This window comes from Tubulanus polymorphus, chromosome 3 (assembly GCF_964204645.1).
Source record: "Tubulanus polymorphus chromosome 3, tnTubPoly1.2, whole genome shotgun sequence".
Lineage (NCBI taxonomy): Eukaryota > Metazoa > Nemertea > Palaeonemertea > Tubulaniformes > Tubulanidae > Tubulanus > Tubulanus polymorphus.
Genome location: NC_134027.1, coordinates 21,244,979 through 21,270,026, shown reverse-complemented (window position 1 = coordinate 21,270,026; position 25,048 = coordinate 21,244,979). Strand labels below are relative to the sequence as shown.

General features: G+C 37.5%; 2 protein-coding genes across 5 annotated transcripts in view; one reads left to right on the top strand and one right to left on the bottom strand.

Annotated features, from left to right (window-relative positions):
• Nucleotides 1-25,048, top strand: part of LOC141902435 (pachytene checkpoint protein 2 homolog) — a 76,656-nt gene that overhangs the window by 245 nt on the left and 51,363 nt on the right. The window contains exons 2-3 of one of the 4 annotated variants that reach the window (XM_074790151.1): nt 3,399-3,582; nt 9,825-9,938. The gene's annotated coding sequence lies outside the window, so the exon portion shown is untranslated. Of the gene's footprint in view, nt 1-1,196; nt 1,222-3,398; nt 3,583-9,824; nt 9,945-25,048 lie in introns of those variants that run through there. The other 3 variants (XM_074790152.1, XM_074790154.1, XM_074790153.1) reach the window with 3 other exon arrangements.
• On the bottom strand, nt 12,169-23,590 carry LOC141902174 (uncharacterized). The gene is made up of 3 exons (XM_074789813.1): nt 22,188-23,590; nt 21,720-21,867; nt 12,169-12,438 (listed from the first exon to the last, which is right to left on the bottom strand). The coding sequence occupies exons 1-3, from the start codon at nt 23,588-23,590 to the stop codon at nt 12,169-12,171; spliced, it is 1,821 nt and encodes a 606-aa protein (XP_074645914.1).

The window sequence follows — 25,048 nt, the reverse complement described above, 5'->3', positions numbered from 1 at the left end:
GGAGTGGTTCCAAACACGAATCCCTTAGATATTGGGCTTGGATGAACTGGCATACCTGTACTGGGATTCCTTTCGATGCTGGCCTATGAGCCATATAAGCTGGATTCCCCCAGAATTTACGCCGTACGGGTTTACATATGAACTAAACTCTCGAATTTCTTGTTTTTACTCACAGGGGCGATGGGCTTGGAATTTATTTCTGGGTTGTTGATGATCTCGCGAGAATGGCGCTAAATATAAACTGCGAATATATTCAAAATATCACAGAAATACCTTGTGTTTATATTGTTTATTTATCCGCTATAAAGTTCTGGGGCCAGTTGCTCAAAAGTTGGTTAAAGATAACCGGTCGTTAAATACCGAAAGTGCTCATATAAGGTTAATTTTCATCCCTCATTTTGAGGGACGAGGCTTTGGGCGTCTATTACACCCCTTAAAACTTACCTCAAACTGATTTTTCCATAAGTTAACAGAAAGGAAGTTAACTATTGTTTGGGCATAGATTTAATCCTAAATAGCTTTTGACGATCGTAGTAACTCAAAACTTTTGACTAGTTGCCTCAAAAAATAATTGAAGTGAAGCAACTGAACAAATATGGCGGCTTTTCTTGTTGCATGATGGGAGTGTAAATTACGGATTGGGACTTGAACTTGGACTGACATAGATGCGAATGCAGATATTATTCTTGTTTCAAATTCTTAAGATAAAATTTGCCAAAATTGATGCGTTTTGTCATTAAAAAATAACATCTAGAGTAATTTTAGAGAGACGTATTGAATTTTCACATTTTATCAATTTAGTCCGTATTGAAAATCCAGACTGTGGCAATAAATTCAAATCAAATCAATTAATTCTCTGGTTCCCGATTTAAATCTTCAAAAATATTATTATAAAACACATTTTAAAAGTCAACAAGGTAACTAATTAATTTTTTTTAAGTACAAAGGTTTGACACTAGAATCAGTTGTTGCATTGCAAAAAACAGGAGTTAACCTCTATATGGCACTCAAACGTCAGACGTTATATGGAACCGGTAACAACGGGTGGTAGTATTCAGACTAGTCTGGATTGCATTTGCAATTGAATGATTCAATCTACTCTGATTGATTGGTTGAAATAAATTTTTTTTAAAAATAACCAGTTATGCCTGCATCACATTAACTACGCAAATTGTGTCATTCGAAGCGGTACTCAAGGGAATCTGTGAGCTAGTTAATACGGTATGTAGTTGGCTAGTAACACTAGTGCTGTATACACACGGCTAGATAAGTGCTGCGTTGAAACACTGACCGACTCTGATTGACGGACGGAAAATACCCTGCGTGCATGTACCGTATTAGAAAAAAGATATAGGCCAAATGAGAAATTTTAATTAATTTTCACTGACCATGACATCTCATGCATCCACTCACTACTTGCCAATTTTAAACTATGCTTCGACCATCTGGACCTTATAGTCCTTTGTTTAAAAAAGTTCAACCAGAGACCAGGAACGCATTCCACTGTTTTCCAGAATATAGTCAGAAAAATGTTAATAACATACTCTCAAGAAAAACCTAATCTGACAGGTCCAGAATGCGTTTAGATACAAGGAAAATGAGAGACATTTTAATTGGACCCCCAAAGCTCCTTTAATCAGCTTCGTCGCCGGCAGATAATTGAGCAGTAATTTTTAGGAATATAGTCAAATTTACCAGCTGGATCCGCCCCTGGGCCCAGTTTCACGAAAAAGTGTAAGCCTAAAACAGTTAAGTTTAAATTGTTGTCCTCATTGAAGATATGAAGTTACCAATGGCAATTACACCAAAAATTTGAGTTTAACTTTTCTGTGAAACTGGGCCCTGGAGACTTATAGATGAGTTTTTTACCAATGCCAGACAAATACCCCTACCCCTTTGTTTTAATACATATTAAACAGCTTTGCAGGCGAGTGGGTTTTGATTTTCATTGAACTAAAAGACTATTGATGCTTTGCCGATGCGGGCGAGTGCATTTGGCTTTCAAATTTTTATTAGGGACATTTTTACTGCATGGTTAGAATTTGATTTTTTGAAGAAACTGGTGTATGTCTTTGTGTGGCCTATTTCTTGTAAACTACAGTCAACCCCGATCAATCCGTATCACTCAGAACCAAGCTTTTTAGTACGGATTAAGCGATTTACCGATAACGGTTAATCCGTGATTCTATGAATTAATTATAATTCATATTAACTATGCCTTAATTGCATAACCCAATAACCTGTTAAAAGCTTCTTACAATCGACATGTGGCTACAATTAAAACACTTAATAAAAGCAGCAATACAAAGCCAGGAACCATCATTGACTGGAGGAACTGAAGACTGACGTAGATGGAATTCTTCAGGAGTTTCTCATATTGCACATAGACCACATTAACTTTTGAGTTAGATTTAAGTTATTCATTTATTTTCATTATAGATATGATTATGTTCCTGATGGCTCATACGAATTACCTATTAGGTTTTTTTCATAAATTGGACAAGAGGACCAAGTCAGCCCTATTTGTCTATGAAATAAGCGAAAATATGGATAATGAAGCATGAATTAGGGATGACAGCAAGTTAAAGGGTTAATAACAGGACCAATTTATTTAGGCCTTTCCCTTTTAGTGCATCTACACCATAGTGCAGTGTATAAATCAGTGATAGATTTTGCTAGTACACCGCACTGTGGTGTGATGTAATTAGTAATTATCTCTCTTGAAAAATTGCAGCATCTGTCGGATATGGTGAAATACCAGTAACTAACGATACACCGCGCTGTAGTGTTGACACCTATAGTGGTATTCCCGTTATTCAACACACTAGGGTGGAATTTTTTTAAATTTTCAAATTATCTCCAGCACTATAGGGTATTAATAAATCAGCACTGAAAGGGTTAATGGAGCACTTATATTGATTAACTGGGGACAGATGAACTGAGTTACTATACAAAGGACCTGTGGTCTAGGCCTAATCTAAATCATTTAATGGCAGTTGATAGTTGCTTAGGCTATCTATTATGATAAAAGGTTTTGTGTTATTCAAAAGATTGTTATAGATTTTCATTGATACATTAAAAGTTGGTATGGGCCCTCATTTAATCAATCAACACCATTTCTTGAGGCTGTATACATTGTAATAAATCCTGCTAGATAAGGTTTTCTTGTTATTGAAGATAAGACTGGCCCCAGTATTTAAAATGGGGACATTTTCTGCTTCACAATCCTGGCAAATTCACATTCAAATGAAATTGCCATTGGTCAAAGACTCTTAGTTAAACTATGCTTCGATATTCAGGTCAGTTGCCTCACGCATGATTGAGCAGCAATTTACACTACTAAAGGGTTCCTCTCCTCAAGTCACATGGTCCCAATGCTTAAAGCCTTTATTCACTAGGTGCACTTTTGCTGTGTAACTGCGCAAGTTCTCCAGGAGCCCTAGGCCTATGTGTCACATGAAAATGTACGCAGAATTCAGTCTCTGTACCTGGCATGAAAAACTCAGGGAGAAAAGGGATGTCCAACCGGAAGTTCAGGCTTCAGGCAGAACATATGCCTAGCAGAAATGCTCAACATAATGGGTAGGTCTTAGTTGTTTGATTCACTTCACCATACTTTGTTTGAGCATAGCGCATCATTCTCAATTTGTTATATTAATTTCTTACGCAATGAAATAAGCATCGTGATGTGTTAAAACAGTAGAAAATTGTAAATATAGATCATATATGCCTAGTGGAAATACTGGATTTTGGGGTTAGCTCAGCATTCATTAATAACTAAGCAATAGGGAAGAACATACTAGAATCCAATCCTACAGACACTAATGGTCCGATTACACAAAATTGAGCAGGGAACATCTTGAATATAATAGTCACTGGCTCTAGTCCTAGGCTCAATAAAACGGTATACGGTAAAAATGTCCCAGGAAAAAATTTCCCCGCAAAAAAAGTCCCAGGGAAAAAATGTCCCTGGAAAACATGTCCCCAGAAAAATTGTCCCATTTGTAAAGTAGGAAAAAATGTCCCAGTCTATCATTAATAACTTGGTAATTTATTGAATTTCACATCAAATACAGTAAATATGTTTACGTATTGATGTTTTTCTTATAATACTCACTTTATTAGAATTCTATCTATTATTTCATTCCCAGTACAAAAGGTGGTTTATGCTTCAGTTTCTATAAAAATCATTCATTATATAGGCGTTAGTTAGTTTTAACGATATTATAGTAAAGTATATACTATCTTAACTGATACTAACTAAAACCCTTTAATCAAAGGAAACAATGTACATTAAAGTGAAGTCAAATCACGTGCTGTCAGGTTGAGGAGTTGAGTTACTTCTTTGATTAGGTACACTAATTACAGTACCCTTTGATTATCAGAGTTTGTCTCATGAAAAAATTGGTTCAATCTAATTATAATGATTATCGTGTTCACTTAGATAAAGCTTGTTCCTTTTAAACTAATAACAAAGTTTGTTGAGTCGAGTTATTTCACAAAGATATCCACTAATCGTTCCTTTTTATTATTGTTGTGTGATGGATTCTACTCCACCAATGTTGTGGGTATGGTTTCGGTTCTCCAACAATGTTGTAGTATGGAACTCCACCTATGTTGCGGTCCGTATCTCTTCCAGTGCTGCGGATCCGGGTTGGGTTGTCCAAGTAGCTTCGTGGTAATAATTCTTCTAGATGATGTTGCAAGGACACTTCTCTTAGATCAGATCTCCGTCCTCGGTATTGACTCTACACTGCTCCAGAAATAACTTAACAATGGCTAAAGTTATCATTCGTTTATTTCTTCTTACTAGATGTAAACAGATCATTCCCCGTAGCTCTCTATTCGTGCTTACAAAAACCTCCCTATTTATATTAATTTCTCTTGTGTAATGTGTGCAGGTCCTCTTCCACATATGGCTTCCACATACTGGCCATGAACACCAGCTTCCATGCACTACTTGTTGATATTGTTTAACCGCTGATAACTGAACCCTACTACTATGTTCCCGAAAGCTTTATTGGTATAATTCATGAAAGCCCAATAATATGTATATATATCCTAAACGTCTTCATAATATTATCAGGATTACCCTGAAGTTTGTCTCATGAAATAATGGTTTTGGTGTTTTACTCAGTTGACACGTTCTCAATGAAATAAGCAAAATGAGTTGATACCAAAATTTGGGACATATTTTCCTAACTTACAAATGGGACATTTTTAACTTCACAATAGCATTTGAATAAAAGGTTGGCAAAATATTAAGTTAACAAAATAAATAAATAAAATTCAATAAGCTAACATCATTCCATGGTTAAAATAGAATTCCAATTAGATCTCAAATAATAAGAAAACTTTGTGAATAATCATTCAATTTTTCAAAGGACAACTCACCATCCAATCAAATTTGGGTTTTAGAGTAAGTTTAAGCAGGGAATTTTTAGGCTTGGAACTGTTCGACTAATACAGAGCTGCCAACTGTTCTCAAAATACGGTGTTCTGATTTTAGAAAAGTTTTACTTTACCGAGAATACTGACAAAATTCGATAAGTTATGGATGAACTTATCTGGTTTTTACGGAAAATGCTTGATGGGAGTGTAAATTGCATTGTTTCCATAGCAGACATCTTTGATTGTCTTGGTTGCGCTATTCAGCCTTCAATTCTTGATGGATTTTCATGGAAACTCAGTGTAAGGATTGGAGGAGGTGATAGGGTAATAGGGTACATTGTAGGGCTTAGGTTTAAAATTATTGTATTGTAATATTCTTCAAATATAATACTTAAGTATTTCACATTTAATTATCAACATATATTAAGTTCTATATATAGGATTTAGGCCTTTGTATTGAGTCACCAAATCTCAGAAAAGACTGTTGTTGGCTTATTTACAATTAACCTGCTAATTATACACCAGTCTCATTAACATGTCACCAACATAGAGAACTTAGAGAATAATTATCTGTAAATAGTTTTCATAGAAACCATTGACTATAACTAGATTTTTATTGTAGACAACAGCTGTGGACTTTCTGACTCAATAATTAGGCCTAAAACAAACAAATAGTGTTAATTCACTCTGCAGAGAAACTGAGACTGACCAATTGTAAGGAAGTATGATTGTTGTAACATCTGGGGAGTGGCCTAAACCAAATTACTGTGGTCAAGCTCAAGTTAGGTCATTTCATTCCTGGACACCAAGTAAACTGGTCACATCTATCATAAATGTATTGTAATTTAAGAATGTTTCGGTAAGTCAGTCTTTGCATTTTCATCTTATGAATGTTGTACATTATAATTCACGTTGACTCAGATATTTTAATATTGGCCTAGATTAATCAAATTATTTGAACTTATAAATGAATCTATAATTTCTGTCGATTCAAAATGATTGTGTATATTTATCTAATATACCATTAAGATTCTACTCCTGGACACCATGTAAATCAGTCACATCTTTGTCATTTATCAATTTTCAGACTCAGGATTCCAATCGAATCTCACTATGATATGAATGATAATGGCTTCTTGGGGAGAGTCTATTGTCGGGGGTATTTTAGGCCGCAAAGTGTAAATCTAGTTATACCTATTTCACAACATAATGATCATTATGAATTTCTTGTATTGCACAAATTTTTACAAATTGTTATCCAGTATACTTGTGTAACTGGCTGCTTGTATCGGCAGGCTGGTTAGGGAACTAGCTTTCACACCGGCAGTACAGGATTCCATCCATCAGGAACACCAGGCAGTTAAACCTTATCCCGGAATGAAAATGATGATCTTAGTTTTACGTAGTCTTCATATACAGAATCATGAGTAGAAGTGAGAACTAGGTGTCAGACAACTTGTAGACACGAGGACTCACAAACTAGCATATGCGGGCTGACATGTTTGAGAGAAATTAATTAATGATGAGCACTGACTCGAGCTTATTACTATGAAAACTTATTGAGTAAAATGTATTGTTGTATTCAACGAAAAAAAAAACGTCATTCAGTAAAATATTGCCGTGGCTTTCGCCGCTGCAGTCGCTGCACTTCCAACGCCACTCATCAGTAGATTCGTAGATAGTTATGTTTACCAGGTTTAAGTAGATAAAGAGACAAGTAGTAATATAGGCCTATAGGTTGGAACATATAAGTTTTATTGGTTTTTTTTCCTACTAGTTGCCCACTGAATTCATGATTTAGCAATGGTTATGGATATCATGAAAAGAGAAAACTATTTTAGCATGGTTCCTAAGAACAGGGAAATTGGGAAAAACTTGGGAATTCCCGGATTGGAAATATTTGGGAATTTGAAAAATTTTCATCGAATCAGGGAAATATTTGGGAAATTCACTACATTTCACATATTGCGTTTGCCAAGGGCAACTTACTTCATCAATTTCCCTAGAAAATCACCTTTATCAACCAGTCACCGCTAAAATGTCGACTGTTGCACGACGATATCTGTTCATTTTCATTTGGCAAAATTGAAAAATCACCCATGAAATACTTGGGAAAAACTTGGGAATTTTGAATTCATATAACTGTGGAAACTATGTTTTAGGCTAAACTTGATCTTTGATGATAGAATTAAGCGTCCCGATTGTTTGTGAATTTTGTCTAAACTTGTTTCCTTCCAATACTCATATGGCATGAATAATTATGCCTTTATTATTGTTAGTTTTCACCACCTCCCTGCTAATAGTCACCATGTCAGAGATGATACAATCTACTTGATCCACTGAATAGTAATTAAGTTGTCTAAACTTCAGAAAAAAACTACTCAGCCAGAAAGATTAGTCAGCTGCTAGTTAGGCCTATAGTTATTAACTTAATTTTGGTTTGACCTTTGCAATCTAATTAAGCAACTAACAACAGACAAACTCAGTAGTGTCACATGCCCACTAATTACCATCTTAGTTTGAGATGATTGCTCACAAGCAATCATCTCAGCTTGAGATGATTGCTCACAGGCAATCATCTCAGCTTGAGATGATTGGCTCGTTGCATATGCAGGCATTAACGAAGCAAACATTGAAATGGATATAGGGCCAACTTGGGTCTACAAAGGCTCACAGAGTCATTCTTGCATTGGCCACCACTGGGTTAGGATGTCGGAACTCATAGCATTTCGTTATCTTCATCAACATCACCGGTAATTTTTCTATTCATGATGTACATTACAACTAAACTTGTATCTGACATGGGTATCTCTCATAAGTAAATCTAGATTTTTATAAGTAGATAATAATTACTTATTGCGAAACTTGGAAATCAAACATAATCCATAAGCAACTTGATTGACAAACCTAATCATTCAAATGATATTTTATTTTGTTATCCAGAATTATGGTACCATCAACATGTATCTAGGTGTTTGAAATTTTTTTCGAAAAAAAATCTTCTAAATGATATTTCATATTCGATAAATGATTATTTACCAACATTCAACGAACATATACATATGAACTGTTCAGTGGCTCATGTAGATTCAAACTAGTGTACCCTTAATCTCTTTGAAAAAAAACTTGACGTAATATCTATTTTTTGCTAATGAAAGAATGTAGGGTAAGCATCAAGTTTTTTCGAATTATACTATACTGAACAATGTAATGACTAGGAGCAGATTGATTTCTTTAAATTGACTTCAGTAAAATTCTAAATCGTTATATGTAGGAGCCTATAGCTGCGTTTCGCACTAGATTCGGTGTAAATACGCGGCCAGCTCAGTTCCGTACTGAGATCGGGTTTTCGGCGCAGAATCACATTCCACACTTTTATTCATGTACTAGTAATTATAACTTCAATCCAAATGAATGTTCGAAAATAGCTGGAGGTTGCGGTCATCGTTATTACCGAAATGATGTAATTTATTGAGATCAACCGCGTGATGGTTGATATGTTATCTATTTTGATGCCTAAATGATATTTACAGAAATGGATACCTTCTGGAGTCATATTTTAAATTTTCTGTCGAAAACTTTGTAGAAAAAAAACTTAAAACTTTACCAAAATGACATCGTCGATCAATTAGATTTTGTATAATTTATTGTTATTTTTTTGTATAATTTATTTGGAAGAAAGTACAATTTACGTACAATCTTGAAAGCAATTTGTATGAAATATAAAAACAAAAGATATTTTAGTTTAACAGGAAATCTGATATGAACTTATGATGTAATCCTGGTAAAAAAATCCGTGAAATATATTTAATTGATCGTGAATTCATCTTATTCACCATAAATTTCATGGAATATTCAATGATCTCATCTCTGTAAAGTTCACAGTCATTTTTTTGTATAATTATTTTGGAAGAAAGTTGAATTTACATACAATCTTGAAAGTAATTTGTATGAAATATAAAAACAAAAGATATTTTAGTTTAACAGGAAATCTGATATGAACTTATGATGTAATCCTGGTAAAAAAATCCGTGAAATATATTTAATTGATCGTGAATTCATCTTATTCACCATAAATTTCATGGAATATTCAATGATCTCATCTCTGTAAAGTTCACAGTCATTTTTTTGTATAATTTATTTGGAAGAAAGTTGAATTTACATACAATCTTGAAAGTAATTTGTATGAAATATAAAAACAAAAGATATTTTAGTTTAACAGGAAATCTGATGTGAACTTATGATGTAATCCTGGTAAAAAAAATCCATGAAATATATTTAATTGATCGTGAATTCATCTTATTCACCAGAAATTTCATGGAATATTCAATGATCTCATCTCTGTAAAGTTCACAGTTATTTTTCCGCAAAAATATCCAGCAAAATGTGTAAAACGTAGCGTCATATTGTTAAGCTTTTTCATTTCATTTCAGATCCAAGACACATTCTCATCATACGCTGAACCTTGATCGCAGTGGTGGAAAGGAAGACAAAAACCTGAGACTTAGTGACAATCAAAGACCGTAAATACCAGCTACAAGTAACAGGTACTGGTAAGACACGTCAGCGATCCTTTTTATTATTTATTGCTCCTTAAGCCGAGAAGATACACAAGATCAGTGTTAGATGAATATACAAGAGAAATCCCACAAATCATCCAAAGATGATTTATATCAGACAAAATGAATTAGGCGTATGTTTCCTTACATAGAGGTCTTACATTTTTCATTGCCTGTAGTTTTTTTCTAAAATAATTTACTGACCATAAAATTGACCGATTAGGTAAGGTTAAATTAAGGTTGCAGCTTGAGCAAAACTATTTCAATTTTCATCGATAGCCATCCCTGCTTATTTTTATTTTTAAGTGCGTGCCACACTTGTGAAATGCGTTTTATCTGAAAATGAGTATCCTATTTCAGATTTGTTGAAATATTGAAAAAGTGAGATTGCAAATTGTGCTTTATTTAGGTTTTGCTCTTATGTCCATTCGGGATACTAGTTCTCGTTCTACTAGGTGTAATTTTCTGTCGTTTTCTGTTTCTGTCTGTCAGTCCAGTTCCAAAAGTTCAACCAACTTCTCTCCGTGCTGAATCTGCAACTTGTTGGAAAGCTCAGTAGATCAGCGGGCTAGGATTTAGTTGATCTGCCATGAGTACAGGTTTTTTTTTCATCTTCATTTTTTCATCTATACGATTTATTGTTTATCCAGGACGCTGATTTCTCCCTATAGTGTTTGATGGTCGCCAATAAGTTCAAAGGATACACCGAAATCTTGCAGCGTTTTATCTAGGGTTTGCTATCGCTTCATTGCACCAGTTATTCATTGTTATACCGATCTGCAGCGTCGAAAGCTCATTTAGTATAAATGGTGCAGTATATTTTACGTTCGTCTCTATTGTAAATCCTTGATGTTTCTAATCATTTGTTGGGGTTTAATATGTTAAGATGGTCGTACTTTTCTTCGACGATTATATCCACCATGGAACCAAAGTTTACAATTTGCTTGTTTCGAAAATTCAAATTTATCTCTTTTACCTTACATTCAGTTCCCCTAATTTCTCCATATAACTATGAAGAATAAGTCGTGCATGAGCCTTTGTGAAAGTTGCTAAAGCGACACTGGTTTTTGTTTGTCGATTCGACAAATTCTTCGCATTTTTTGTAATGCACTCTTAGCACTTTGTCATTACACAACAACAGATCGCTTATCTCTAAAGTTTCGTCTAAAAGCATTCTATATAATTCCCCGGGGAAAACGTATTTAATTTCTAAAATTTTCAAGGGGGAGGGCCCCCAAACCCCCCCAAAATAGCTTCGCGCCTTCGGCGCTCGCTAGTGGTTCGCGTATGCCACTCAAGAAAAATAACCCGCGGATTTTACAGGTCGGCGTTCTCATCCCTGCTTTTTGCGACCCCGATGTAGCAAAGATGACCGCTAGGCTTTCGCTCTATACACGAACTGCAGTATTTTTGCCCGCAGTCGTGAGATTTAGGATCAAGTTTCTTTCTAGATACAATAGACCCGCATTGTAAACACCTCGATCTCGAATCGCATACGCTTAACCCGTCTGCTCGTGTTCTGCAGTGTCTGGCTAAACACGCTTCCAATTTAAAATAAATGTTACACTGTACGCACAAATAATTTCCCCGTTGTTCTACGCAATCCCCAAAGCAAAGTCTACATTTATCTGTACAGCGATGTCGCTCTGTATTCATATACCCCTTTTTACAAATGTAGCAATAGTAAACTCGACAGGTAAATGAAGCCATCGATGTAATTACATCGAAATGTCCATCCGTATATAATAATATAAGCTTTTTGGCATTTACACCCTGAACGTCTAACACATTGCGGTTGTTTTCGTATAAAATGTGATAAGCGATATCATCACCAGTTACAACAAGTATGTAGTAATCGGATAATTGTTTCGCAAGCGAATCCATTTCACGCAATCCACACTTGCCTTGGGGTACACCGGCACTCGCGTGTGGGGCAATATTGCCGCGTCCTTCTGTGTCCGACGATCGCATTGACGAATAGCGTTATAACGCGGATCATTATCCGCACACGCCTTTGCCACCACTAATGACCTAGCGAGACGTCATTATCGATCGAGACAATACAGCGTTTGTTTTGTCTAAACGACTCGAAATTTACCTCAACTCGTTTTCGACGGACACCACCTAGCGGCATTCGGATGAATGTACAATGGAAAATTAATCCATCCAAAGACAAATCCTCATTCGACTGTAGAACACGGATTATTCTATCGAGTATTTATTCTACCGTTAGTTCGTCCAACGGTACGAATGGAAATTCAATGTTTCCATTGAGTTCCGCATGTTCGATAGATATCCGGATCACGTCATTCGAACGAGCGTCCAACATTTCACTTATAGCCGCTAAAACATCAGTTAGATAGTTCCGGACAGTGGTTTGTGTGTCCTGCGCTTCGAGTTGGCCGTTATTCTGGTCGTCATGTGGTATCACGGTAACCTTGTACAGCTCAGTTTTCATATTGAACTTTTTACTGTGCTGTACACCGTTCTGTAAAATAATGGAAACATTCTTTTTATTCATTCGAAATAGCTCGTCATTATATATGTTATACGATTTTGCTGTATTCAAATACTTACCCTGACCAGTTTAATATTGCCCCGTATTATTTCGTCGGGGTTTTCAAAGTTAGGGCGCTTCGAACACGGTACTTCTTCCTCATCATTAATATCGTCGATAGGACGCTTCGATGTTGAGGGCTGTGGCGCGCATACCTCACTATGGTTTCTTAACTCGGCGATTGAAGGGAACGAATCCGAGCATCGCGAGCAGGTAAACTCCCGTACGGATGGTGGTGGTGACAATCAGGTTGTGGCTGAGGGTTTACACATGGTAGAGGGTTTACACGTGGTTGTTTGACGAATTTTTGACACGTTTTGGCGTGTCGCTTCAGATTGTCTTTGCGCGCAAACACCTTACCGCATGTGACGCACTGGCAATCAGAAATCCCAAAGTGGGAGCCCATGTGTTGCGTCAGCGTTTGCTGATTTTTTCCATTGTTCCAATGTTAGTTTTACACCGCATCTAGTCGGAGAAACACTGAGAAGTTCATCGAATAGATCGTATTTTCAGATATCTACGTAAATACGATGATCGTGACTAGACCTATATATTTTGATAAAGTTGGTACGACCGACAGTCATTACACCCACGTATTCAATATCTTCTTTAACGCGCGCAATTTCGTGTTCGATATCGGATTTACAAAAATCTATATGCACCCACTCTTGGGGATCGAGCGAAATACCGTTTTTAGTGGGATACAGTTGTTTCTTCGTTCACAGCACTCGTACGACCGTAAATCTACACGTTTTACCCCCTGCCACGTTTTCGCACTCGCGTAAACAAGAGATCCTAGATAATGGGGTTCGGGGTCATTGTTCCAGGTGTTACGCAAGTTCGCACTTTTCAATGGGCCGGCGACAGCGTTGTCATTAACGATTGAACCTAAAAGAACAATAAAATATCATATATCAGTATACGTATGTCTTAATATTTGACGGTTTCGAATACGGGGAAATAAGTAGAAACTTACTAAAGTCGAGTTTCAGGGAGGGGTGTTTTCTTTTTCTAGATTTAAGCGATGACTTAGCTTTAACTGGTGTATTAAATATTTCTAAAATACTTTGTCCGCTGGCCGAATCCATTATTACGATGATGTTGTATGATGTTGACGGTTCAAAGTCTCTGAGCAGAATGACTAAATTATGGATTTGCAACGCGTTTTTTTTGTCAGAAAATGACTTGCCCGAACTCGTTTTATGGTGACATAGTGACAACATGTAACTACTCACGTAATATAACGTCAACTCTCCGGCCGTAGTTCAACTAATTGAACAAAACACCCCATACAAATATAATTGGCCATGGGGTGATTTTCACAAGCCACCGAAGCTCGCTGTCCTTCAAGACACCCACAGCATTCCCGTGTTCTGGCATAGTCACAATAAAACAAATCTTGCTCCCACTTTGTTCGTCATTTTGGATATGGATTTTCGAATTTTCTGACGAGTATTTTATACGCAATAGCTACTAGATGTTTTCAATGGATGAATGGGTCCTTAACTACTTAATTGTATTCCGTTTGGTTAGAAAGATTTCATCTTTATCTCATTAACGTTTTTAACCACTTAATTGTGTCCGTAGCATGAGCAATAAACACTTTTGAATTGTTGTTAATGTAATAAAACCCAAAATGGTTATACTATAATTGGTTAACCCTGGAGTGCCCAATGATTGTTTTACTCATTACCAAAATTTCAAATTTAGCTAGGTGTTAAGTTATAGATCAAAAAATGATTACATACCGCTTATACAAACACCGAGGAAAAAAAGTTTTGTTAAAACTTGGAGAAAAGCACTGAAGCATAAAGCGAGGCGTGTTAACTCTTCTTCTTGGAAATTGAACATTTCTTGGAAATTGAAGTTAGCCCTTAGAAGGGCTGTTTAAAGGGGTTGCATGTGGTCATCTTCGTCGTTATAATCATCATGGGCGCTGCTGCTGTTGTTGCTGTCGTCGCCGATTAGCCATTCGCCTGTGTCGATTCATAACACGGACCCAATAGATTACATTTCGGCAGAACGAGCAATGTATTATATTTTCCGCGTTCTCCCTGCCTGAGTCTATGCCGGTGCAAATTAGCCTTTCTGTGCACAGCGGATGCCGATATTGGCATTGGTCACACAACCACCTGGCCTGCTGTCTGGTGCACAGACAACTCCAAAACACTCCACTCACACTCCAAAACAGCTTTGGCATTGTCAGGAATGACCGTCCATCTACCACCGTTAGTCATTTTCGTTATGAATTTTCAAGATCTTGTGACAAGTATTTTATACGCAATAGCTACTTTACACTGCAGATGTTTTTCAATGGACAAAACATGGGTCTTTAGCTACGTAATTATCTATTCGGTTTTCTCTCAAATTGTTGTTAATGTAATAAAACACAAAATGGGTATACTATAATTGGGTAACCCTGGAGTGCCCAATGATTGTTTTACTCACTACAAAAATTTTAAATTTAGCCAGGTTTTTAGTTATAGAACAAAAAATGATTACATACCGCTAAATCGAATATATCTGCTGGGGGGCCAAAATTTGGGGAGTTGTCATATATGAAAACTTGGGCATTTGCAAAAAAAAAATTCAACATTATCTTCACTTAGAAATAAGATTTTACACGCCTGTACAGTAACCATGAATTGACAACAGTTAGCTTTATTTATTGTGTGCCAGAATACATAAAGGTACCATCTTTGTGATCTCAGATTTGTTTTATACATGGCAATACACATATCCATCAGATCTATGCCACCCATGAATTGACTGTACTGGGCAATCATGTTTTTTCTGGCTTTTATCCCATCGCCAAGCTTTCCCTATTGGATGAGCAGCAATATAAGATGACGCTTAGTTGACCACTTTATTGTCCAGCCATGACAGACAGATAATATTGGTGTTTTTTTCTACCTTCATGTCATAGGCACCATGGCCGTCTTTTTTCAAATCCTGGTCACTCTTTAGCCTACAATTTGTCGCTTTGAGTTTTTTCAAATCCTGGTCACTCTTTAGCCTACAATTTGTCGCTTTGAGTTCGTTTAATGTTCAATATATAGTTTTACCGCAACAATGAAACAAATCCTCCTGTCCGTGGCATCGATAGCAGTCTTTTTTCGCATCACAATCCTCGATAGGGCATTTGAAATTATGCTGAAGGCTTAACCACCGAGTGTTTACCAACCAACAATCTTCCAAATCAGTTTTCTACAGCAGGTCATTACTCGAAAACTACCGTATGTAATTGTCGTTTTACAATATTTGCAAATAGCAAATCTGTTAGACCAGTCATTATCTTCAAAGTTGACATGTTCTATGCTGGTTGATTGTTTAAGGAAAATGTTTTCAACGCCTAATCGATTCCGCCAACATCCGTGCCCAGTAGACTACATTTCGACAGAACAGGCTCGGCAATACATTGTGCGCATCTTCACGAAAATGTAATACTAATATTTCAGTTCTTTATTGCATCAAAAAAAGATAATTAGAAACTCAATGGATTAGATTAATATATAAAATATAATACTTATATTTCAGTTCTTTATTGCATCAAAAAAAGATAATTACAGAGTCAACACATTAGATTAATATATAAAATATGATACTAATATTTCAGTTCTTTATTGCATTGAAAGATAATTACAAAGTAGATACATTACAATAATATCTGAAATGAAAATGCAAATGGATGTACATGTACATGATTTTACCGCCGTTCGGAATAATCTCAGGTCTAATTGCCTGGTCTAGTAAATACTTCAAATTAAAATATCCGTCGAAGGATTGAAAGTTGTGGGCGAATGCGGTTACCCCTCTATTTTGGTCATTGAACAACCACTCGCAGAATTCAGTTATATTTTGGAACTTGAATTCGTTCTTACCACAATGGGCACATTCTGAATCGCTCGTTATTATAGTCGACAACTTGCACTCTTGGCAACAATGGTGTGCCATTCCAAAGATGACCTTATGAATCGAATCTTCTGTTGTCGTAGTCTCAAAATCAAACGCTATGAATTTCTTCACTTTCAATAACTCAGCATCGAATTCTTTCCCTCCCTGGAGGTACGGGTTTATCAAGACACCCGCCTACTTAATACCAATACTTAATACCACAGTCGTGGTCAGCTGAGGCGATTTTTTCGCGCTTTACAAATTGACCGCATGCCTTACACCTTGCTCGACTGTCGCACAACGACATCCCGCTAGCCAAGCTTTTCAAATGATTGGCGTAGCACTCCTGTCCCTTGTAATAGATGTTACATCTATTGCAATGTATTGATTGTACTTGGCAATCATCTCAGGTCGGTCAACATCAACATGTTTTTTTCTGGCTTTTATCCCATCACAGAGCTTTCCCTATTGGATGAGCAGCAATGTAAGAGGACGCTAAGTTGACGACTTTATTGTCAAGCCATGACAGACAGATAATATTGGTGTTTTTTTCTACCTTCATGTCATAGGCACCACGGCCCTCTTTTTTCAAATCCCGGTCACGCCTACAATTTGTCGTTTAAGTTCGTTTAACATGTTCGATATATAGTTGTACCGCAACAATGAAACAAACCCTCCTGTCCGTGGCATCGATAGCAGTCTTTTTTCACATTGCAATCCTCGATAGGGCATTTGAAATAATGCTGAACGCTTAACCACCGAGTGTTTACCAACCAACAATCTTCGCAAATCGGTTCCCTCGAGCAGGTTATTAATCGAAAACTACCATATGTAATTGTCGTTTTACAATATTTGCAAATAGCAAATCTGTTAGACCAGTCATTGTCTTCAAAGTTGACATGTTCCATGGTGGTTGATTGGTTAAGGAAAATGTTTTCAACGCCTTATCGATTCCGCCAACATCCGTGCCCAGTAGACTACATGTCGACAGAACAGGCTCGGTAATACGTTGTGCGCATCTTCACGACTGAGTTTCATCTAATGATCGCGGACACACAATGACCACAAGTTACGTTCGTATATTAGCACTCACTTCTTTTACTCATGGGAGGAGTGCTCGAAAGTATCGAAGTGATCAAGCATTTAGTGCACTCAGACCCCTTCAATGGACAAACCACATATTTTGCAGTCCCATATTTGCTGAAAGATAAGAAAAAAAAATAGAACAGGTATTTATGAATGCAATCAATAACTTGATAATGAAATAAGCGGTTGTAAGCTACTTTCCGGATTGACCGATCGTACAGGCGCATGCTGTCGCATGGGCGGAGGTGTCATGCATATGACCGTGTGCTGCTTCAAGTCACGCGCACACGCAAATGGTTTGCAACAGCTTAAGCATTTAAACCCCTTCTTCCCAGCGTGAAGTTGCTGGTGTTGACCCAATGCGATTTCATTGGCAAAAGTCAACGGGCAGTATTGGCATGAATACATTTTCTGTAAGAAAAAAAGATTGAATATGTGTTATTTTTAAAAGAGACTAATTTTCAGTGTCTAAAAGTCAGTTATGGGTCGACTATCGAGTACAATGGACGGGCTATTACGAGTACTATTGTTCACAATTTTGGATTACACGCGAATACACCGTGTATTATTATAATACCTTTATAAAATTGTCAGCGCTATATTTTGTTTTGACGTGATTAATCTTCAAGCGGAACATAAATATTTCATTCGAAGAACGAATATCGATGTGTGAAAAAAGCGTTCATTGAAAAAACAATCAAACTGGGAATATTTAAAATTGAAAATTATTCAAACCGTAATTTTAACTAATGTTATTTTGTCAAAACCGTGTAGTTTTTTCCTATTAAAAAAGTTCAAACCTCATTTCTTCAAAATTGGAAATTGTTAAAACCTCGTTTAATGAAAATAAAGAATTTAGTAAACCATTTGAAAATTGAAGTGGCCCTCAAAAGGAACTTTTTGAGGATATGGTAGGCGTAGGTCGTCGTAGTTGTATTCTTCAGCAGTGTTGTCATTATTATCGGCGCTGCTGCTGCTGACGTCCCTGATGAAGTCGTCTTCGGTTTCGACGAGTTCGGCATTCTTCTTTGCATATATACTCCGCAAACATACGTGTCCAGTTTATCACGTTTCTGCAGAAAGGGCACAAAAATACATCATTTGCGTTTTCATGCTCCAGTTCAAGATTTCTTCGTACGATAGCTGAGACGCAGCTTCCACACGTCAAGTTTCGGTATTGACACTTGCTACATAGTAGCCAGTACCATTGACCAGTCTCTAAACATACCCCGCATTAGATAACGACCTTTGCGCCATTGGGAAAGCTCATGTATCTTGCACCAGACATTTTAGATATTGATTTTCGCGATCTTCTGACAAGTATTTTATACGCAATAGCTACTTTACGCGGCAGATGTTTTGCAATGGACGAATCATGGGGGTTTAACTACTTAATTGTCTATTCGGTTTGGATTCTAAATTTCTTGATTGCGTAATTTTCATACTGTCCCATTCCGTCACATATCGAGGGTACTCGAAAAAGACCATTTTTCTTCGTATACATAAGTTATGCGTATATTAAAATATCACGCATTCTTAATCGTATATGTCGGGATTGAACGACATTGTTCCAACGGCAGTGGATCGCTGACATCTCTTCGGCAATACAGACATTCGTAATCTCGTGTGTTCTTTAAGCGTTTTATACACTTAACGTGGATCTGCTTCCTTCAACACGTTGTCGGTGTATCCACACACACTTCCAAACACACACAGCACGTCAGGTCCAGAATCGAACTACAAAATATACATTGATGATGTTGCGAGTGGTTGATTTTGTTGCTGCATTCATCGCATATTGGTGTATGACAACACGGCATCTGATCAGTTGATGGGTGCACAAACACACCCCCTGCATACATCTTCCTCCCGACCGAGCGCAGGAACTGAACTGGTACAGCCATTGCTGAAAACAGAGTCAACATGTTCTTCGAACCCAATGATTCTCATCATTGGGCACATGATTCTTGCCTGATCCATCTGATCCTCAGCCGCGTTATCAAAACAGATATCGCAAATGATTTTGTTACAACACCTCGGTCATCGTCGTCGTCATCATCGTCGGCGCTGCTGTTGTTGTTGTTGTGGGTCAATGGTATTTGTTTCTCAATTACTTAATTGCATTCTTTGAGGTATTAAGCGAGGGGCTTAGCAAAACTGTCTCTTTCTGAGAATTTTAGGGTGGTTCTTTAGGGTGGTTCTAAGAACCGTATGTTTTTGCTGTAGCGTTTCACAACCCTTCTTATTCATCGTCTTCCTTACGTGGCATTTCACGCATACCACTCAACGTTGGACGGCGTGCCTTCATCAGCTCAAAGTACCATTCCAGGCAACATATTGGGCACTTAATATAATGTTAACTCTCCGGCCGTAGTTCAACTAATTGAACAAAACACCCCATACAAATATAATTGACCATGGGGTGATTTTCACAAGCCACCAATGCTTGCTGTCCTTCAAGACACCCACAGCACTCCCGTGTTCTGGCGTAGTCACAATGAAAAAATCTTGCTTCTGCTTTGGTCGTCATTTTGGATATGGATTTTCGAGATTTTCTCACGAGTATTTTATACGCAATAGCTACTAGATGTTTTTAATGGATGAATCATGGGTCTTTAACTACTTAATTGTCTATTCGATTTGGTTTCTAAATTACTTAATTGCATAATTTTCATACTGCATATTCCGTCACATATGGGGAGTACTGACCAGATTTCATATTTATCTCATTAATGTTTTTAACCACTTAATTGTGTCTGTAGCATGAGAAATAAACACTTTCGAATTGTTGTTAATGTAATAAAATCCAAAATGGGTATACTATAATTGGTTAACCCTGGAGTGCCAAATGATTGTTTTACTCACTACAAAAATTTCAAATTTAGCCAGGTATTTAGTTATAGATCAAAAAATGATTACATGCCGCTAATACAAACACCGAGGAAAAAAGTTTTGTTATAACTTGGAGAAAAGCACAGAAGCATAAAGCGAGGTGAGGCGAGGCTTGTTAGCACTGGCTCTTTCTTGGAAATTGAAGTTAGCCCTTAGAAGGGCTGTTTAAAGGGGTTGCATGTGGTCATCGTCATCGTCGTCGTCATAATCATCTTGGCGCTGCTGCTGTTGTTGCTGTCAACGCCGATTAGTCCTCTCTATCCGTTTACGAACCATTCGCCTGTGTCGATTCATAACGCGGACCCAATAGATTACATTTCGGCAGAATGGGCAATGTATTATATTTTCCCCATTCTCCCTGCCTGAGTCTATGCCGGTGCAAATTAGCCTTGCTGTGCACAGCGGATCCCGATATTAGCATTGGTCACAAGTAGTTAAGTAGGGTCACTTTGGGACCGAGTGAGGAGTGAGGAGCAGTGAGGAGCAATGACGTCATCGCTGACGTCATGGATGACGTCATGGATAACGTCATTGATTACATCATGTTGGCGGGGAAAACGTGTTTGGGAATAACGATGATGTTAAAACAATGGGTTTATAATAGCCGAGCCATTGTATCCGATAGAACAATGACTTTTGTAATTATTTCGTATACACTAAAAAGGGCTTTTGATCCGGTTAACTGATTTAACACGATTCCATATGGTTTTTAATTGCGCGTTTTATTATTCTCCTCTAGTCACCACTAAAACAAAAATGACGATCTCCTCTAGTCACCACTAAAACAAAATGAACTATTAATTAATTACAATATTTATATATATATATATATATATATATATATATATATATATATATATATATATATATATATATATATATATATATATATATATATATATATATATATATATTATTTATTACATTATTTATACAGATAATTATTTTACAAATATTTTACACCGTTTTTTAAATATCCTGCTATGTAGCCGCGACGACTAGTAAGCGTCGAAGTATACGTTTTGGACATTATACGATGGCATGACCCTCGGAAACATCGACGGTATGGGATCACTGTACGCATTTCGGCAATTAGGGCATTCGAAACCCCGCACATTTTTCAGTTTTTTAATACATGCTACATGTATTTGTTTGTTGCAACACCTCATTGGCTTATCGATGCATGGTTCGTAGCAAATACAACAAGTTAAATCTATGTTTTGTTGACATGACTGGCACGATGACGATTCATTCAACGGTACGACACACTCTTCGCACACAGGTTCGCTGCAACAAGGCATCTGTCCGGTCGTGTATCGGAGCGCGCATGCACGACAAACGTTTTCGTCCCTATCCAAGCCGGGTACTTGTCCAAAACAGCCAGCTTGAAAAAATTCATCGAGGTGTTCTTCAAACCCGCTTATGCGCATAAGCGGGCAAATAATATGTTCTTGGTCGATCTGGTCGGCCGCTGCCTCACTGAAACACCTGAAGCAAATGATCTTCTCGCAACAGTTTGTGACGAAATCAAATGGATCCTCATCGTGACCCAGTTGTTTCATTCAGCAGTGACATTTAACATCACCGGTAGCGGTATAAAAAATTGGAATTTCGCTTCTTTCCACATCCTGTTCTTTTTTCCAAAAGTCGCTGGAAAAAGCCATCGTCGTAGTCGGTAGTGGGTTAATATTAGGGTTGCACGGTCCACAGCGAGTAATAGAATGAGATAAAGAATCAAATCCTCTAAAAGCGAATTAATGGAACATTTTTTGATGTCTCGATTTATCTTGTTTGGAATGGAAACGTACAAATGATCATATTTTTCACCGACTATAATATCAACCATTGATTTAAAGTTGACTATTTGTTTATTTCTAAAATTCAAATTAATTCCTTTCACTTTGCATTCCGATGAGAATTTATTGTCACGCGGACTGAAAACACGGAATGCATAGTTTTTCGGACCGGCCGAAACGAATTCCGAAATATAGGCACCATCTCCGTATTTATCTGCCAACTCATCGGTCATATCCCCTAAAAAGTTTCCAGTTGGCGGATCCCATTGAGCAGGTTTAACGGTGTAAATGATTGAGTCGGTATCCGTGTAAAGGGTTCGATCCCCTAGTTTCTCCATATAACTATAGAGAATTAGTCGAGCATGCGCCGTTGCGAACGCGGCTAAGGCGACGCTAGTTTTACCGGAGGATTCGACAAATTCGTCGCGTTTTCTGTAGTGCACCCTTAACACCTCTTCGTTACACACCAGTAAATCTTGTATCTCCAAACTATCGTCTAAAAGCATGCTGTACATTTCACCGGGGTCTGAAATATATTTAGCAGTGGTTTTTTTTTCATTTTGACCGAGTTTACCCCACATGCTATTTAAACATATTTTGGCGACAGTTCGCATGCCCTTCGCCTTCTTTATGTTATTTTCTTCGAGACGGATACCCTCGCGCTCGAAATAATCGGATAGAAATTGGTCTTTTTCGGCGCGAGTCATATCGGGAGATGGCCACCCGCTAGCTTCGGTTTTTACTTTTAGAAATTTTCTTATATAGTCTGCAAATAATCCGGTTTCGCTACGTTCCCAATTCCAAATTTCGAATATACCGATAATACGGTATCCCAATTCAACGGCTTTTTGGATCTCTAAACTGACCCACGTTCCGGTAATAGCACGTTCGTCTTCCGAGTGGCGACACCTTTCGCATTGATTACTATCTTCAGCGCACGAGCGACACAAAGGAAAGGTTAATTTGCCATTGGCTCTGTATGGAAGGATGGGTAAATATAAGCCCCGAGGTGGTAAAATTCGGCATTTAATCAACCCGTAATAATCTTTGATATCACCGAAATTTTCAGTTATAACTGTTGGGTGACCTATTGGATAGCTACAACGACTATTAACGTACGGGTATAGCGAACATATGTCAATATATTTAATTTTTTCATCATCTTCGGCCTTATGATAGATTTTGATTGCATTAGTTCGACCGCCGAAAAATGCGTCACGCGGTAATAACGGGTCAGAAATATCTACTTCTTTTACAAAATCGGCAAAAACACGGTTTTCTTTCACCAAGTTACAATATTCGTGTTCCCAAAATTCCACCAAATTATATCCAAGGGCCCTAATCTTTGCACTCTTTTCTAACGTAGCCTGATAAAGTTCACCAAATTTTTTATCGGGCCGCACCGGCGACTGCATATCTGAATTTTTAAAACATTCAGGGCATCCGTGGTACAGACAGCCATGAAATTCATACACGGTGTTTGATTCGGCGTGGTAACCATCCACTTTATAGCGGTCAATAGTTACTTCACCGCCATTCAACGCATGTTGAATTCGAATATTATTATTTTCAGATAGCCATCTTAACCAACGGATGCTCATTTTTGAAAACTTGGCATTGGGTCTATAACCGCCTGGGGGTATTAAGCCAATTGTTTCCGATTTTAGGAAATTTGTTCTTAACGCTAGATTGCATGCCGACGCAATGGTAATTGAATTTCTAAAAGGATCGACTGAAGTAAGTGCAAAGAATTGATGTTGGAAATTAATGACCGATTGCATTAATATGTCAACATCGGACCGACAATACCCTATCAACTCGTGTTGCATATCAAAAACGAAATTTTCAGACCGGCGCTCTGTATGCCACTTTACAAATTCGTTCCTCTCACTGGAACTCATGCCATCAGGATTATAATAATGTAAATCCGGAATCGGTCCTACATAATTTATATTTTCTCCAGTACAAAAAGTATACGGAAAAAACCCTTTTTCAATTCCGGAATACCTAATGTTTCCGGTAATTTACCAAGTTTCATAGGTAGGAAATTCAAAGTATCCAAAAATTTAATGTCCAAATGTTGGATAGACATCGTCATAATTTTACCACCGTTTGGTACTATGTCCGGTAGTATGCCTTGCGAAACCAAATATCTTAAAATAAAATAGCCGTCAAACGATTGAAAATTGTGCGCAAAAACAGTGGAACCCTTATTCTCCTCAGTAAACAGCCATTTGCAGAAATCGATATCCGACTTGAACACGTGTTCGTGTTTACCGCAATGGTCGCATGACGAGTCTGGAGTACGCCTTGACCATTTACACATTTGACACGTTCTGTGTGCTATACCTAATACTACAACGTGGTTCGAATCCACAGTAGTCGTTTCGAAATCAAACGCTATAAATTTTCTAATTTTGAATTCTTCGCTTTTCGCGTCTAAATAAGGATTGATTAATTGATGCGTGTTTTTATCGCCTTCGGGGACCACGTGCACCTGACCTTTTGTCACCCCAATACAACAAAGATGGCCTATAGGTAGCTTTTCTTTACACGAGGAACAATACTTTTTACCGCAATCGTGTAATTTAGGATCCAGTTTCGATCGGGGAATAATAGAGCCACAACGCATACACCGTGCCCGCGAATTACAAAGGCTTTGACCTGTTGCCAAAGGTCTTAAATGATTGGCAAAACACGCTTCCGATTTATAGTACATATTGCAACGATTGCAAAAATAATTGCCCCTCTGTTCTCGAGCGCAATCGCCACGACATAAGGAACATTTGTCATTACAACGATGCGCTTCGGCTGTATTATATCCTTTTTACACGAGAAACAGAAATATACACGACACGTAAATGCAGCCATTG

What these genes read in the sequence shown, in the direction of transcription:
- LOC141902174 (XM_074789813.1), bottom strand. Translation starts at nt 23,590, where the DNA reads ATGCAGTCGCCGGTGCGGCCCGATAAAAAATTTGGTGAACTTTATCAG. An exon ending in GGTGAAAAATATGATCATTT is followed by an intron (nt 21,868 to 22,187) that starts GTACGTTTCCAT and finishes CATTTGCTTCAG; the next exon opens with GTGTTTCAGTGAGGCAGCGG. An exon ending in GCTTGGATAGGGACGAAAAC is followed by an intron (nt 12,439 to 21,719) that starts GTTTGTCGTGCA and finishes ATTATTTTACAG; the next exon opens with AACGGTGTACAGCACAGTAA.